The following is a 19,490-nucleotide window of genomic DNA, read 5'->3' as shown; positions in this document are numbered from 1 at the left end:
ATAAAACAGATGTAGAGTGACAAAATGATTATAGCACAAGTGATGAAAATTTGATGGAAAGATTTGTCACAATAATAATTCAACAGATACCTAGATTAGTAAAGAGATGAGGAACATTATGGATGGAGAGAATGACATCTGCTTTATTTCATGTATCCATTTACTTAATTTTAATGGCCTCAACTTTATAAATAATATTTGTGCTAAATTTATTAAGAAAGGCAATTCTGTAAATATTAAGCACCAGTTGTATTTCAATTTTCCCATCAAATTGAAAAAAAAGGGGGACTGCATTGGCTATTGAAAATAATAAAATAAATATAGCCTTTATTCAATCAGAGGAGGCAGATCTAAGAAAATATAAAGTTGGAGTGCTAATCAAAGACGTTATACATATTTTTAGTTAAACATGCATTATGCAAGAGCTAAATCTGATTATTGCAAGTCTTAATTTAGGCTTCAGATGTTATAGAAATTATAAATTAGATCTTTATTTAAACAACAAGACCAAAATCAACTCTGTAGACCCACGGATGGCTCGGCTACAGCTCGGATTTAAATAGGATTTCACTAATTGATTAAATCAGATAAGGGGTAACCTGATGAAAATACGTCAGTTAGATCGAGGCTAAATGATAGAGTATACTTAGCGAGGCCGCTGTAAAGCGTTTCCGTATGCCATTGAAAACTTTACTTGATAATCAAGATATGTAGGTGGAGTTAACGCCTGTCAATCAAACGATCGGCGAAGGTGAAGACACATTTCGCTACCATTTCTAGGCAAATATTACAACGATGATAACTATGTTCAGAATAAAGTAATTTGACTGAATTTTTCAATATATTCTTCTTTCATCATCTACTTTTGAACTGTTATAGCAAGAATGGCCAACTCTCTATAAAAATCTCTCATAATGTATCTTTAATTAAATTTATGATATTTTAGCATTAAGAAAATTAACCCGTTAAGCGTGACGTTTTTAAAATGTTTTACTACCCCCTATTGTGTAATTAATTTGACGAAGTGACGAAGAACTATGTACTAAGAATAGGTTGGGGAAAATACCTCCAAGGCGTTATATTATGCCCTACACAGTGAGTGGCAGTTGTCCAGGACATAATATAACGTCCTACACATGCTGCGATCGGGGGGGAATTCCAGTGACGAACTATGTTCTAAGAATAGGTTGGGGGAAATAACTCCAAGGCATAATATTACGCCCTACACACAGTGAGTGGCAGTTGTCCAGGATGTTATATAACGACCTACGCACTTAAAGGCTCAAAACCACTCTTGTTGTAACTGAATAATATGCCCCAATCTTTATTCTGGTCAACAAATTGTACTATTTTACAATATTCCAATTAATTGATGATACAAATTTCATCTTAACATACCTAATTTAAAAAATTGGAAAAATCCAACTAAATGATTGGAAACGCCTAACGTAAACCTTTTCAAATGTGACTTGGATTTAAAAATATTTTCATACCCTCTGGACAAGTAAAATAGGCTGTAATGGATAATTTAGACAACAGGTAGGACACTTAAACATCTAGTACTTAGAATAAGGCTATTATTTGTTTTCTGGAGCTGTCAAGCCAGCAAGAGTGTTATTGTCTCTTTAACGGGTTAACTTTGTGATATTTTAGCATTGAGAAAACTGCTTGTTGTTCTAATCTTCTTCATTGCAATGTGTCAATTTTATTTATAATTTCAATAAACCAAAATTTCTATTGGCCTTCTGTGCATTTGTACTCAATCTAATCTACATTTTACACTGTGTCTTAGGCTAAGTTCACATTGGGGTTCATATCAAAACCGATGTTATGTTCAGATATAAATCCACATGGTTAAAACATGTATGTATAAAATAGGATCTTGATCCTAGAAACCACATTGGAGGGCACTGCTTCTCATCATGAGATAGAGATGACAAGAAAGAAAATGACGATACATTAATCTCGTGCGAGTGCGCATACCTCTATACAGATTGCTCCATGTCATCCCCTTACACGAATGTCACTTTGAACTCAAACATTGATCTAATATTAATGTGAGTGCTGCCTAATATGCGGGGGTACTATATTACAAACAACTAAAGACTACATCTCTATTAGTCGTAACAGAATCTTTTTGAATTCTCCTTTCTGCATTAATAGCATTTCAACAATTTCGTACAGTTAAAGCTTCCAGTGCAATCTTTCGTCTGCAAGTCTATGTAAGAATCCAAGTAAAAAACATCCATGCTTGTAATTTGCTGTAAATCATGAAGATTTATTAAGTTTGTGTAACAAAAAACGTGTCTTGTTTATTGATTGGGACACTGCATTTGAGATAACATCAAATATATTATCGCAGAGAAAGAAAAAATAAGAACTAGTTGAAAATCCTAGGGTTTTTTTTTTTCAAAGTAAGAATTCTTGGAAGAGATTTATCACATAGAAGTTTAATCATTTTCTTACCTAACAATTTTTTTTGATTTTTTTTTTTTTAAAAAACTCCACATGAACTGAAAAAAGCTACATAATAATAGGCTGGTTCATAAATAGCTTGTAGGGTTGTTAAGGACACTTTAAAATAGACGAAAGGTGCTAATCTAATATAATACATGCAGTATTAATATGATTAAATATGGATGAGGAGAGAATAACAACTTTTAAATTCAATCCAGAGCATATATTTCTTTATATTTCTCGCAAGTAAATCAATATGTAGAAAGATTTTCATCTTACTGTCGAATGAGTTTGGAACTCTTCAGGGAATCATGGTGTTTGATTACAGATATTTGCTGCTGACAGGTTCAAATTGCTTTCATTGCTTGTTTGTATCCGGGAAATGTTCACAGTTCCTTAGTTTTACAGCCTATAGGAGTTGACAATTGATATTCATTTTCTGTCAACCACAGATTAATACCAGGTCTTAATAAAATAGTGCCACACTTCAGGATTTAATCTAGAAAAAAAACCACATTGAATATGGTTGTTGCAAATTATTCGAAAAATTTAAATTTCAGTTGATCAAATTGTATATCGATTAACATTTTAAAAATTTGGTAGCAATAAACATTTGACCTAAATAAGGTAACAAACTCGTAAGCCGCAAATCCTTTATTTGGCTGCAAAAAAAAAATTAAAATTTGATTTTAAATTCCGATCTGTAATTATACTAGTGACTTTAATTAACTATTATCTAGCAAACAGAATATTAAAATTAATGAGAGTGTTATATTGTACAGATCAGATTTCTCTGTAAATATCTAAATTAGTAATAATCATACCTATTGACAGATCAGAATTATCTGACTATTGAAATCAGTACAGGTACCAGTCTTTGTTTGCATTGTACAATGAAATTACTGTTGGTTTTGTCTGACCAACACTGTATTAATGAAATTAGTGAATAAAAAACCCACCTGTGTAGAATTGGTCATTTTATCCATACGTGTAGGTCATAGATATTGTCAGTCACAAATTCTCACACAACATAGTGTAACAAGTCTGGATCTTATGTCATCTTTTGATTTTCAACTTTCACTTTTATACTTACGTAGAGCAGAATAGTACGTAGGATGTTAAACCCCATTTCATTTCATACTTACATGTACATACCTGTACAAACAAATTTTCCTAGTAACGAGGAACGACTCGACCAGATATATGATGTGTAACACATTCGAAGCAGATCATAATTTTCCATATGATAAAAAGAAAACATACAATGTTTTTAATTTTGACCAATTGTCTCAAAGTTACCATAAGATAATTTTCTGGTTTCTTCAATTCAGTACCAATGGCTTGTTAATTTTATACTTGGATGACAGCTTATGGACAAATGATTGTGTTTTGACTAATTACATTACATTTTGTTTTACAAAACTGGCATCTGTTGCACAAAATACGGTTCAATGTATGGTGGTTAAAATGAGCCTGTCACACTTATTACTTTTACCAGATATTCCATCCTGTCTTATAAACACAGAAAAAGATGAGAAAGTAATTTCCTTTAATAGAATCACATTACATTTACTTAGATATCCATGCAACCTGCTCTGGGGTTTAAATGGCTTTCTAATTATAATTCCACGATTAGGATATTTTTGTCCAATGTACGTCAGCAAAATGGATTTTATCTGCGTAAAGGCTCAATAAAGTGAATATCCTGACACACAAAACTTCAACACCAATACATAATGACTGAAATTAATTCCTGAATCTCACCCAGGGGAATTCATTAGATTTAGAATTGATTTTTGGATTTAGTATGTCTGCAACATTGCATTGGATTACTGAAAATGGTACAAACTGTATTGATAATAATGGTGATTTTGTTTACATGTTAATATATATCGTTTTATTTGCCGAGAAAAGGTTATTGATATTTATCAGTATAACAGCAGACGTGTAAATATGACACAATTTAATCTGCTAAAGTATTTCTCAAGCATTATACAGACATATCTGTTGATGCAAAAGTTGTTTTCATGTGGATTTTCTCAAAATCATAATTGAGTCTAAATTCAGACCAAGTTTTGAAATTGATGCAAACCAAACGTAGGGATATCAATATCAGTTAATGTTGTTGTGGAGGTGTGATGTGTTAGTAACCCATATTAACAGAGAGAGAGAGAGAAATGGGGTTTAACGTCCACTTGACACAAACTAGGTCATTTCGGTTTTAACACTTGATTCAATTTAAATTTCAATAATTTGCTTGCGCGTAGTGGTCTTTAGCAGTGGGAGGAAACCGGAGGCCCCGGAAAAAACCCACAAGGTTGGACAGGTGACCCTACTCCTTGTCACATACAACCAGGGAATCGAAACCAAGCCAGTTGACTCATTGATAGACCTTATGATACACCGCACACGCGCTAACCATTCGCTTATTTTGAATTCCAATCAATGTTCTTTTACGTGCACAATAATGTGTACGTAGGACCTTGTTTTTTTATCTCATCAGAACGACTATACGTTGTCCCTTGCCAGGTCCTGGCTTACACTACTGACAAGGGGAAACCACCCCGTAAAATCCACTGAGCCACCGTGGCTCCCTTGTAATGATGACTATTAACTAACTTAACCTTTTCAGACTATAATGTAAAATGTACAGTTTGGGTATTTGAGGAGACTAAAATTATAATTAATATAATACTTCATAGTTTGGATGACAGTCATTGATGCCCTCCACTGCAGTGTAACTTGTAACATCTTTGGTATTAGTGATGCGTGTCAGATATTGCATAGATCATTGTTGAATACTGCTAAACCGGGTTTCAAAATGTCAGTCAATTGACAGGTTTCGAAGGCACACACAATAACAGACATTGATTTCATGTCAAATTAAAATTCTTTTAACAGAAGGTTGTATAGAGCCAATAAAACCATTGATGTGTTTGATATTTAAATAATGTTAAGAGAAAATAAAAGTAGGCTCACCATCATACTATACATATCATACTATACAAAAGTAATTATTTGCTTAAAGTTAAGTAGGCCTAACATTATATTACACATAATATTATACAAAAGTAATTAAATGCTTAAAGGTATGTGGGGGGTTGGGTGACCAAACGGTAAACGCGTATGCATTGCATCATAAGGTCTGTCATTGAGTCAAGTGGCATGGTTTCGATTCCCTGCTTGTATGTGACACAGGGTAGGGTTGCCCAACCAAGCTTGTGGGTTTTCTCAAGATCCTCTGGTTTCCTCCCACTGCTAAAGACCCCTGTGCGCATGTGAATTATTGAAATAAAATTGAACCATATGTTAGTCCCGAAATGACCTAGTTTTGTGTTAAATGGACGTTAAACCCCATTTCTCTCACTCTTCCATTACAATGTACTCTTGAAAAGTGAATCTTTTATTTTGTACAAAAATGGTGTTTTGTTGATAAGATATATTAAAGTTAAAGATCATGCTATACAATGTGCAAAAATATGGAACAAACCTTATGGCAGTTTGATTATATGTTAATTAGAGATGCATGATCCAAATTCTTAGGAGAATCCACCTTTGCTCGCATAAATGGACATAATTTTTGAAAGGGGGTCAAATGCCAGGGCTAAAAGTGACCACACTTGGGTTCTATTCAAAAAGACTTTATTATCTTTGGCTGTGGTCCAAAGAAAAAAAAGTTCATAAAGAGAAAAGGGTTTCTAATAATGGGCAACTACCAACCAGTTGAAAGATGAAATACCTATTAACGATGAAAGTCTACTGAACAACTGTAAAAATACACCAAATCTTTTATTGAAGAAGTTCCAGTAGGTAGTTATACTGGAACTAAATACTGGATACAAAGAACAAAAACTTTGTGTAGAAATAGAGAGTTAAAACAATTGCCTTTCTGTACAAAAAACTATACAGGATGAATGTTTCCAAGGGGACATCCATTGATCTATAAAACAACTCCCTAACAAAGTTTAAGGGTTAAGTAGTGAGTGGGCTCACTCACTATAGATAGGTTCAGAGTGGACAGTTCACAGAATAGGTTTAAAGGGATACTACAACCAATATTAGTTTTAACACAAGTGCAATTTAAAATGTCTACTTTGATAAAACCAAATGACTATTATAAAACATTACTCTGTCACAATAATCTTGTCCAAAGATCTAATTTGAATATATTTACTTGTCATAGTACATGATGTTAAAGATGCATTTTTGTCCTCACAAAGAAATTCAGAATATCATTGGTCTCACATTATTATGGAAAATCTATTTACTACATTGAAAACCAATAAAAGATTTGTATATCAGTTACAATATGGCAGATTTGTCTCAAATTTTCCATGCTATTTAATTTGAATATGTGCCTAATGTATCTGTATATGGAAAGATATATAAAGTACCTATACCTATTTAATATTGTTAATGATTTCTTTTCCTTATCAAGATCCATAGAGCTCAATTTCAACCTTTTTTATTTGTTTTATTTTATTTTAGATCTATACGAGCCATAAAATCTAATGAACACACCCTGGTTATTGCTGTAACCAAGAAATAGTAAGTTATTTTTAAATTTATCAATTCTGTCTAGACATTATGAACAAAAAACTGCAGACTTTTCCCCAAGTATCATAAAACTGCAATTAACATAAGGTTATGTTTCTCTGTTTTGTAATGTATTGATCAAATAAATAAGGTGCAGGATGAATGAGTTAATAAAATTAACTTTCTGAATAAAATTTCTGATGGATATGGACTAAAATGGAAGAGGAGATGGGAGGAATTTAAAGGGTAAATGGTTAACTTAGATGACAGCAAGGGACAAAGAGAACCTTAAATTGGGGAATTTTAAGCCTGGTTCTGAATTGTAAGGGTTGTGTCTGTCTGGCTGAAAATAGAGAGAGAGAAATGGGGTTTAATGTCCACTGAACACAAACTAGGTCATTTTGGAACTAACACATGGTTCAATTTTATTTCAATAATTTGCTAGCGCGTAGGGGTCTTTAGCAGTGGGAGGAAATCGGAGAAAGGCGACCCTACTCCTTGTCACATACATGCGGGGATTCGAAGCCATGCAACTTGACTCAATGGCAGATCTTGTGATCAAACGTGCACACGTTAATCACCCCCCCCCCCCACACTGGCTGAAATGGAAATGAAATGAAATGAAATGGGGTTTAATGTCCTACTGTTCTGCTCCTAAACTGGGCTAATGAAGACAGGCATATGCCATACAGTGTGCTATGAGGGAAATTTTGCCCGGGCAGCGGCGCTACGGCCTTCTCTTATATCGAATTCCACCTGCCAAGGGATCTTTTACGTGCGCGCCAACATGTACACGGGACCTCGGTTTTTCATCCCATCTGAATGACTAGACAGCTGTCCTTGTCAGGCCCTCTATCCTGGATCACTGACAAGGGGAAACCACGCCGGAAAATCTGGATGAACTTTCTCAGCCTGGCTGAAAGGGGAAAATGTATGTAGTTGTATGAATAACCCATGTTAAATTTCTAGCAAACATAATTAAAATGAAGAGATCCTTTGGCATTTGAAATTCAAATTAGAGAAAGCAGAAACACCTCTTTCTTGACAAAAATCTCCCCCTTGTATTAATTAGAAATTATAATAAAATACTGTATCTTAGTCTCAAAATGTTTTAGATAATGTGCTGAGAAGATGTTAACTTTTGGGTCAGGATTTAGGTCTGCCAAGCTGTTTTGTTATTGTAATTTCTATATTATGATGAAAGTTGTGTTATGGAAATCATACATACATGATAAAGTAACCACAAATACATGATTGCTTCCTCTTTATAATGAGAGTTATGATAAATATCAGACAAGTTTATGTAATTATGCGTTACATGTTGCATGTAGTTATTAGTGTGAAGATGGGAAATAATTAAAGATTTGTTTATTTTCAGCCCTAGTGATAAGGAAGAACCATCTATATTACCATTATTAAAAGCTGGATTTAATAGGGTAAGTGTCATTAGATTTTTAAAGTGCCTTGGTTCTAAATAAGATGTATTTCTTATTACCTGTGTAAATTTTTGTTTACTGATTCACTTGCTCTGTGACAGATCCATGAAAAAAGTGTAATGTGTTGGAGTTATGATTATGTTATTATTGTTATTATGGTATTACAAAATTTATATACCCCCCCCCCCCCACCACCACCACCAACAGAAGATAGAATATCACAACAAAAGATTATATCACAGCGAAATCGGAAATATATCCCTACTAATATTTCATACTGGTCATTACTGGAAGTGTTATGAATAATCCCTCTATCCCTAGTGTTTCATACTGAAAGTGTTATGGATAATCTCTCTATCACCAAACCATATTGAATGTGTAAGAATAATTCTGCTATTATAGCTAGATCTCATACTGAAAGTGTAAAATTAACCCCTCATATCATCACCAAGGTTTCATACTGATAACCTAACAATGATTCCTCTATCACTGATGTCTTAGATAACTAGGGTCCCATTCTGGAAGTGTTATGTCCAAACAGTTATCACATGTAATACTGATCGGATTGTTTCATATATACTATTCAAAAAAAGTAGGGGATATTTGATTTTGGGGGCATAATACTAAAATATGCAAATGACTACGAAAAAAGTCACTATAGAACCTAACAGAAGAAACATTTCCAGTTACATGTGACGCCCAAACGCACCAATAGCTACCGCATGGAATGCAGGTGATGCTTGGGATCATCATGGGGCTCCAACCCAAGATTTGCACGACTCTGACTCTGAATGTTACAGTCATTGTGGCATTGAATTCCAGGGTGGAAACATCAGTTTAATTGTTTTAGTGACCAGAAAACAAATTTTGATATGCGTCGGCTTACCCAAAATGAAAGGTTACGTGCCCTTGGCATGCTACAGATCGGCACAACACAGGCGGTTGTGGCGCGGACGATGAATGTTTCTCAGTCTGTCATAAGCAGGCTATGGTCCAGATACCGTGATACACAATCTGTACAGGACAGACCACGCTCAGGTCGACCAAGGGCGACAACTCAAGCCCAGGATCGATTTATCCGTACCTTGGCCTTGAGAAATCGTGTCATCACAGCAAATCAGATCAGCGCTCGTCTTCAAACAGACACTGGTGTGAGAGTGAGTGGCCAGACGATTCGGAATCGACTGCATAGGGGTCACCTTCGCGCCCGACGTCCTCGCGTGATCCCTTGTTTGAGAGATCATCACATTCAGGCAAGACGTCGTTGGTGTAGGGATCGTCAACACTGGGATAATCGACGCTGGAGCAATGTGATGTTTTCAGATGAGTCAAGGTTCACTGTTGATTTTTTGGACAGACGTAGGAGGGTGTGGCGTCGTCGAAACGAGCGCTTCCAAGACGTTACCGTCATCAGACATGATCGATTTGGGGGTGGTTCTGTTATGGTGTGGGGAGGCATCACTGTTGCTGGAAGAACGGCTTTACATGTTGTTGCAGGGCGTGTTACAGGCCAGTACTACCGGGACAACATCTTGGCAGTCCATGTTGTGCCGTTCGCACGACGTCATGGCCGCCGTTTCATCTTCCAGGATGACAACGCAAGATGTCACAGGGCCAGGATCGTTACAGGTTACCTCCAACAACAGAACATCACCACATTACCTTGGCCAGCACTGAGTCCCGACCTCTCCCCCATCGAGCGTGTCTGGGACATGCTTGGACAGAGGTTACGTCAACGTCAACAACGTCCTGCCAATGTCCAAGAACTTGCTGCTGCGTTGCAACAGGAATGGGACAATCTGGACCAAAATGACCTTAGACGTCTCATTAGGAGTATGCCACGTCGGATCAATGCTTGTTTGGCAAACAGAGGAGGATTTACCCGTTACTGACTTGGTTGTGATGCTGTGGTAACTTTGCTGTTTGACCCCGGGTATCATTTTACCCTTATAATGGTCAGTCTGTGCCTTACTTAGTCTAACGATCATTTGGAATAAATCGATGAATGTGAACTTCATTTCATTTTGTCATTTGTTTCTTCGTCAGTTTCATTAGGTGACTTTAATAACACTTAAAAATCAAATATCCCCTACTTTTTTTGAATAGTATATCTTCTTTGATGGGCATTTAGTAATTGAACATATTAACACAAAGTACAATTTTATGGATATGCTGCAATTACTGGAGAAGAAAATGTTAATCCAATATTATTACTTTTCAAAAACTACATCCTAATAATTCTCTTCTTTCAGAGATTTGTGGAAACTAGCAATATTGGGACTTGTATGAATGAATTATTACAGTTAGAATATGGTGAAATAAGATCGAAGTTAAAATTACGAGCTTGTGGGGCTTTATTTACAGCTTTAGATAATGTTAGCGATCTAGTAGAGATAACCAATCAAGACCATGAAATTCAGGTATGTTCACTATTACAAATCATCACATAACATTATTTTGCACCATGAATTTATTGCCAACAGTAGATGAAAGTAGAAATCTAGTCAAAATAGGTTGTTCCAAGATTTGAAGTGATATATGTGACCCGTTCTGGCTAAATGAGTCGGAATGAGCAAAGTCTAATTTTGAGCTATAGACAAAACAAGTGAAAATTTTGATTTTGGTTGAAGTTGAGATTTTCACAAAAATGAGTCTATAAATATACTATCTATCTAAATAAATGATGAAAATAGCAATAAAACATTTTGAAACATCTTTATTTAGACGTTTTGTGAGAGTACCGTATTCATAAATTCTTCTTTTTTCTTAAAATTCTCTGTGAAATAGTTATTTTTCTTCGCTTGCTGTGGGACAATCAGATAATCCCTTTGCGTAATACTTGGTATCGTTGTAAAGAGTTACATCTCTAGTTTAAAAATATGACCAAACTACTACCGATGATATCATTTTCATCGAGTACAAAACAAGTTTAAAAACGTAAACAACCTTATAGCCTGTTTCAACTTAGAACAGCGTAAATTGTTCACTGATTGGCCCAGACATCCCACATGTCATATCATAAATTAATCAACTAGGTTAAACCTGAAACTTGTCAATGAAAAATACTAATCAATTGTCATGGATTAATGAGTCGTTGATTGATAATTGTCAATGATATATATGAAACCTTTCTCAAGTCATTATTTATCCCGAATAATTAATCCAAGCGATGATTATTTGACATTTCGTTTCGTCTTAAAAAAGAAAATCATAAATTTACACTGATAGTTGAATTTCATTTACTGTGGCTTTATACGGCATATAAAATGTACAAGCATGCCTAATTTGATATTATTGTTTCAAATTTTATTATCAGCAAGGTTCGGAAACATTACAACAATGAAAAAGTCGAAAAGCAACAAATCTCTAGTGAGAAAATCCTCCGTCGTTTGTTTCACTAAAGTGAACGTAAGCATCTCTTACAAATGAAATTGAAATTTCTATCATTATATCAGTAATTCAGATTCTGATACCCTTATGGTACCTGAAAATAACATGTACACACTTTAACCTTAGACCTTAGTTTAGTTCAGTCATGTGAGGAAGATGACAGAACACACATATAGCTGTGGTGGCTTCTTTGATTCTCTGGAAATTAAACTTGATTACTTAATAAACAATTTTGATCTCTTCACAACTAACGGTGCTAATTAATTGATGAGATTAACAAAAGTTATTCTCATAAAAGTTATAATATACAAAACATGGATTACTAAAGTATGGAGTATTCTCATTTGTTCTAAATTGTAACACTGTCATTGGAAATGTTTTTATTAAACGACAAAATAGCAAATAAATTGCCTGGTTGCTAGGTGATTTTGTTTTAGAACATGCCAACATCTTTAACTTGATTTTTCTCAAAACTTACTTTCCTGACTTGGGCAGTCAATTTTTGTCCGAATCAAACCAACCATACATCATTTTGAGGGTATTGAATTGGAGAATGTGAAAACAGCAATAACTCAATTTTTAAAATGTCCTCATTACGAATCATAATGCCATCACAGGTCTCTGTGATCATCGATACTAATTTCAATCATTTGACAAGAGAATTAACTTTGGCTGTCAGTATTTGAAATAATAACTTTAAAATATAATAAATATAGTTAAATTTGTAGTTTATGTTGTAAAAACACTAACAAATTGATTTATGAATAGAGATAGTGCTCAGAATTGTTGTATTCTTTGGACACTTTTCATGGTTAATCTGATACAACCAGGCATCAATGCTTGGAATGTGGTTTGGTAATTTAATGTTTTCCAATTTATATTATATTAGTATTAGTTTCACTTGATCACCAATTCTGGTGCTTCAGGAAAATTCAATTTTAAAATAAATTGTTAAACAAGAACACTATATACAAGAGTTCCATGGAGAGAGGAAATTCTATTTAACAGAACAAGAAGATGCAAAAATTTACCAGCAAAATTTTGTTGAAAAGTGTTGGAACGCATAAACAAATTATGTAACCAGAATGATACTGAATGATTCATTCATGAAATAAAATGTCAGATTGAATTTGACGGGTTGCAATTTTCCAAATTTAGTTTTCAATTTTATTGTGTTGACTTCATTGAAAAAAATCCAGCAGAGAGGAAAATCGTTCATAGCGAAAGTTCAAGTGGAAACCTTTCGCACTGTTTTCTCCAAAGTAGGACTTTGATTGCTGAAGTTAATGTCAAATTGTCAGCAGACACAATTTACAGTAACTGAACAAAAATAGATCAATATTACACATTTCACATAAATGGCCTTGGAATTACTGTCCAAAATAGCAGGATTTTATGGAAGAGATTTAATTCCACTTGCATTTGGTTGTTACTTAAAATAAGTAACTGAATTGTGGTTTCTACTTGCAAATATCTTCAAGGCTCATCATAGAAATAACTGAAGTGTTTTTTACATAAGATTGTAGGAAATATACAGTTTGTATGTAAATGAATATAGCATAATTTTATGGTAGATACAATTTGCCTGTACACAAAATTGTGAATGGCTTTAATTATGTAGGATTTACCTCTGCCGCTCTGGGCACTTTTACTTTCCACTCCTTTCTCATTTAATTACATTCATTTATTACAGAATAGTCCTGTTATCTTTTTATGAACTCTTTTTACAAATAAAAGTGTAAAAAACCTCTGCATTTCCTCTTTCTTAAGGATATGGACAAGTATAGAATTTTGTTTGTGAATAAATCTGTAATTCATATCTCATTCTATATTTGTAAGTAATGTCAAAAAACTTTTTGTAATGCTTATGACATTTGATTGGAGCTATTGAGCCATTGCCTGTCATACAAGAAATGATATTGAACCAAGTTTACATTTGAAATAATTGAATAAAAAAATGTTTTTCTTAAAAACAAGAAATAAATGGCATTATTTCTCAAATGGCTTTTTAGATTTAACCCTTTCAGTGCCAAGTATGTCAAAACATTCGGTCATGTTTAACAATATCCTACAGGTTCTGTAGCAAGAAAGGGTTAATCGTAAAATTAAAATTTGAAAGTGGAATCCTTGGTTTATACATAAAACATATTTACTACCCAAAGTTACATTTTAAGTGAAATATTTTGGAAAATGTTCCCAATTATTATGGTTGAAGCTAAATTACATGTATTAAATTTGTGACAGATACCAGATGAAGCAGATCAGAAAAAATATATTAATAAATAAAACGTTTGTTTGTGGGATCGTAGATACTACTACTACATTGTACAATTAAAGATACATTATGTAAGATTTAGATAAAGAGAAGGCCGATCTTGCTGTCAATAATAGATAATGTAAAATGAATATATTGAAAATTTCATTCAAATTACTTTATTCTGATCGAAGATATTAGCCTTTGACAAGATGTGTCTGATTGTAACCTCTGCCCAGGTTGTTCGAGCCTAAGCCTCGCTTCACCATTGTAAGATTAAATCATTAAATGGCCGAACTGTTATTATCTATTTAAAATCGGACCTATCCGATGGCAGTTATTAATATTATGGTCTTATCATGTTAATAAATGTCTAATTAATAGTTTATATAACATTTAAGGCCTAAAAAAAGACCTGCAATAGGCAAATTTAGCTCTTGCATAATGCATGTTTAAGTAATGTTGTTTTTTGTGGGTCATAAAACCGGAAAGGCTAAAAAAAGGCCTGACTGTTTACCAGTTGTTATTTGCAATTTCTGCATTGATCAATTCAACATGAGCTAGATTCGCAGACTTGCATGACAAATAGTACATGTACATGGGAAAAATCCAAAGATACATGTTTTTGTAATGTTTTTTTTTTATTGAAAACAAAAATAAATTCAAATTGTGCGACATCCTGACACCCTGATAAACAATGCCATATCAAAATTGCAATAATTTAAAATTAATTTATTAACTATAATATAAACTACATTTTTTTTACAAATTTAAATTGTAAACAACAATTTGCAAACAAATTTTTAGTAATCATCAACAAGAATGAAGCGTAATATGCTATTTCTATATACATTTTCCAATCTATAAACCACTAAATATGATTTGAATAAGGCTAATTACATACACTTATATGTAACATATGTACAGGTGTTTGTTGTTTGCTTGATAGATTAATGGACCACTTTATTATAGAATCATCATTTCTCACTTAGTTTTACATACAATAAATCTATCTATCTATCTATCTATCTACAGGGAGTAAAACCTATTTGCACTTGCACCAATTTTCATTTATAAAGCGACATAACTATATAGAAAAACTAGGTGGTATAACTTCAAATCTAGATGCAAGCTGAAGACAATGTTCTAAAATATAATTTGACTGAATATTTTTGAAAATCATCCACTCGAAGCTTTCAAAAGCTTGATTTTTGATTAACAGGTCAGTCAAATTGACTGAGTGGAAAGTTTTCCTGTCATTCAGTTTCCATTCCATTAAATTTATAGTTTTAAGTGTAAAATCATGTCAAAATTGATTTATAAGTAGAGAAAATGTTAAAAAATTTATTTTGAAAAACATGTCTAATTGGCAATTGCTAAAATATGATAAACAAAGTATACATAGCGTTGACCGATATTTTCAAGTTAGGACTCTGCTGTTACTGTTAGTTTAGACTATTTTGTCTTATGTTGTCAAATTTCAATGATTAGGAATTGTATCTGCTTGATATCAGTGTCAAAATATTATTAAACAAATATTTTGTTTTGATGAATGGATTATGAAAAACACATGATAGCCCTTCTTTCTGTAGAATTGTGAAAATTTTATAAATGCATTTTTCTCATATCAGTAAATTTCTAAAGCATATGAATTGTTTGGATTGTGTATCAATTTTTTCGAAATAATTATAATTATTATGTTTGTGTCTCATGTGAATAACTTCTGTCTCGAAAACCTCAATTTGTTTTCAATTTAAAATTATGCAAAAATGGAAGCTAAATGTAGTCTGATATAAAAAAAATGTCTCCTATATTTTGAAAAGTTTATTAGATATAAGAGGGAAAATCCTAGACCAGACCTGTACATGAAATGATTTATAATTTCTAAAGTTTTGCTAATTGATTCTGGTTTCTTTTATGTGACTATCAGACTGACCAGACGACTTTCTCTACAATTGAAAATAACTTTGTTATGCTTGATGTTTTTAAGCTGTCTGCTACGAAACAGACTTTTCCTAATTCTATGGCATTAAATGAAAATGTGGCTGTCTGAAGTATAGTACATAAAAGGCTTTGTATAAAATCTGAAAAGCAAGACATGATTTCATGTACTTATCATTTAAACTTAAAGACAGACAGATTTTTATCTAAATTTATCTAAATTTAATTGTCAGCTCTTATAGCTTAATATTCAGCAACATCAGACAATGTGGTTTTCTGAAAAAAACCCAAAAAATCTCCCTTTTCACTAATGTAACTAAACTTTGAATTAACTTACTACTCTTATTGGGCAATGCACGGCATGATGAACATGGTTTATTTTAAAGTTTCACTGTTTAGTTTCTAATTTTGTATTTTTCTTATCAAATAGCCAGTTTATTAAACAATTAATTGTACTTTTATTGTGACAGAAGTAAAAGACTGAAATGGGCAGTAGTTTATACTTGAGATATGAAAATATCAAGATTTGTCAATCTATTCACTGTTTCTGTATTGAAATTATTGAATTATTAGGATGAAAACAAATGATGACTGTATATATGTCTTTTATCCTAAGAAGAATAGCTGGACACAAAGTGGGAAAACTATGTTATTTTGTGGGCATGATAAGAATGACATAATTTAAAGTGTGGTATCACTCAATATCATATATTCATGTCTACTTCCTGTTTTATTTATGGAAAATCTTTGTCGGGATCTGACATGAGATATTCAATCTTTAATGCTTAGATTCAAATATCTATGAAATATGTCTAAATATTAAACAGTATTTTTCAATCATTTGTTTGGCTCTTTTAAGTGTCTAGAAGAACATGAAATAATTGTCTTTTTGATTAGAAAACAAATCATGGACACTTATTGCTCATAAATCATTTGTATAACATTATTAGTTGTCCAATTTGTTTAACATTATTAGTTATACTATTTGTGTTACATTATAAGTTGTTTTACGGTATTTGTTTAACATGATTTAGTTGTTCTACGGTATTTGTTTAACATTATTAGTTGTACTATTTGTAGAATTTTATAATGTTTTGTTATTGAGTTTTTTCTTTAGCATAACTTCATTTTTATATGGAGTCGTCGCCCCTGTCCGTCCGGTCGTCCATCCGTCTGTCCACAATATAGGACTATCTCTCAAAGATCTCGATTCCTTTTCATATTGGCATATATCGGACCATAACGTTATTGATTATGACCCCTTATTGTACAAAAAATCACGTTTTTTGTCTTGTGGTCACTCTAGAGATCACAATTTTCATATGATTTTGATTTGGCGCAATATAGCCTGGCCGGAGCTGACGTGGTATTAAACAACATTTTATTTCATTTCATTTCATCTGATTTTGATAAAACTTAAATGCAATTTTATAACTCAAAGATCTTGGTCCCTTTCGATATTTGCTTATATTGGATCACAACTTCCTGAATTGTGGCCCCTGATTGTATGAAAAATCACATTTTAGGTTCTGGTCCCTCTAGAGGTCACAATTATTATCCGATTTAAAAAAAAAATATCACCGTTGCACTGAAATGATTCGTGAAAATTGGACCAAATAAATTCTGGACAAAATGGCTGCCCCTCGTACTCAAATAGTGTAAATATATGGTATATCAAGGTTGTGGACCCTCTAGAATTCACAATTTTGATCCGATTTTGATGACACTTGAAATATTCCTGTCGATATTCGCGCATATCGGGTCGTAGCTTCCTGAATTATGGCCCTTGATTGTATGAAAAGTCGCTTTTTGTTTAGCTTGTTCCCTATAACTGTACAATTGAGATAACTTTATTTATTGTATAATTTATATAACTTTATTTATTGTACAATTTGTGTAACATTTATTAGTTGTACAATTTATGCAACTGTTATTGGTTAAACACATAGTGTCACTCTACTTATATCTCCATATACTGCGAGAAACTTCATTAGTAAATTAGAATTAAATAACTTATAAATACAAATATATAACATCCAATTCAAAGATTGGTTTGTGAAAAAAAATTTTTTATTTTTTTACCCGTCTGTCTATTCACATATTGCTTGTGAATGTGATATTGTTTGTATTATCCATCCAATCTTATTGAAACTTGGTATGTTGATTAAATCCAATTTGAATGTGATTCATTGATCATTCACAAATTGTTGCCCTTGGCATGAGCAAAATACTTCAAAAATTACTTGTGAAAGTGTCTACATTTTTTATTTGATAAATGATTTTAATAAGACTTTATGTATTCTTGAGATTTCCAAAAAGTTCAATAATTTAATAATTATTTGTGGTGTTATTGTTGTTGAGTTTATTGAAAATATGTCCGAATATCTCCATATATACTCTTCCAAAAAAGTAGGGGATATTGAAATGCAAATACCTATGCAGGTTGTGATATGATAAATAGTCATGGACACTTGACATGCTTTGAGAGTATGTTCACAGATGAAGAACTTATCGTCCCAACAGAACCACTGAGCTGCACATGCGACACGCAATAGCACCATACACATGGGAGAGGTTCATTGTCAAATTTGACATTTCAAGGAAGCGTTGATGAAAACTGCCGCTTGCTGGTTTATCCTATCCATGTTTGCTTTCCTATCGGTTCTTGCATAAGATTTACTGTTTAGCATATCTTTGCTTTAGTGTGTTACATTTAATTTGATCGGGAGACGTTAACGTCAACCGACAACACTGCAAGAATTGGCCGTGGCAATGCAATAGGAGTGGGTCAGATTGCCCCAAATCGTGATTGGATGGTTGATTAGGAGCATACCTCAACGAAACTTCTGAATGTCTGAGGATTGGTGGAGACAAAAATCAAAAACATCCATTTTCACTTTTGACGGTGTATCTGTTTGCGAGTGAAATGGTGCCGTCAGAAAAGCCGCCCATATGAACTGTTTATGTTCATGTGTAGGCAATTGGCCTGTTATTAACATACTCTGGTTACCTCTAATAAAAACACCAGTGCATTTTCTCAGTTTTGTATTGTTTCTGAATATCCCCTACTTCTTTTGAAGAGTATATTATTAAAATAGTTGCTTCTTGTAGTTACTGTGAAAAACTAACACGCCACACTAAACCTTATTTGACTGCTGCTATTTTCAAAACTTTTACTCATTTATTCATAATGTCTTAATTCAAGAAACAAACATCTTATTTCATAGTTTTCAGATTTGAATATTATTGCCAACTGGCACAGTATTATTGTGGGAACTCTGCCTTGAAAACTATTTATTTTCTGATATTTTTTTTGTCTCTCTTTCAGTATGTAAATCATGCATTTGAAAGATTAACTGGTTTTACAAGTGAAGAAGTTTACAGTAAAGACAGTCGAGAACTGTCTAAAAACGACAAAAATAAACCCGATTTGCATGATATTATCAATGATTACGTGAATAAAGGAAAGGTCAGTG

General features: G+C 33.1%; 1 protein-coding gene across 2 annotated transcripts in view; it reads left to right on the top strand.

The window, feature by feature from the left end:
* LOC126818389 (high affinity cAMP-specific and IBMX-insensitive 3',5'-cyclic phosphodiesterase 8B) overlaps positions 1-19,490 on the top strand; it is a 137,973-nt gene that overhangs the window by 98,613 nt on the left and 19,870 nt on the right. For both annotated transcript variants that reach the window (XM_050545785.2, XM_050545784.2), the window contains 4 exons: positions 6,946-7,005; positions 8,372-8,429; positions 10,682-10,849; positions 19,343-19,483. In XM_050545785.2, coding sequence (XP_050401742.1) covers positions 6,946-7,005; positions 8,372-8,429; positions 10,682-10,849; positions 19,343-19,483 — 427 coding nt within the window. The remainder of the gene's footprint in view (positions 1-6,945; positions 7,006-8,371; positions 8,430-10,681; positions 10,850-19,342; positions 19,484-19,490) is intronic.

This window comes from Patella vulgata, chromosome 4, assembly GCF_932274485.2.
Source record: "Patella vulgata chromosome 4, xgPatVulg1.2, whole genome shotgun sequence".
Classification (NCBI taxonomy): Eukaryota; Metazoa; Mollusca; class Gastropoda; family Patellidae; genus Patella; species Patella vulgata.
Note: the sequence above shows the minus strand (reverse complement) of the source record. Positions and strands in the feature narration are given on the sequence as shown.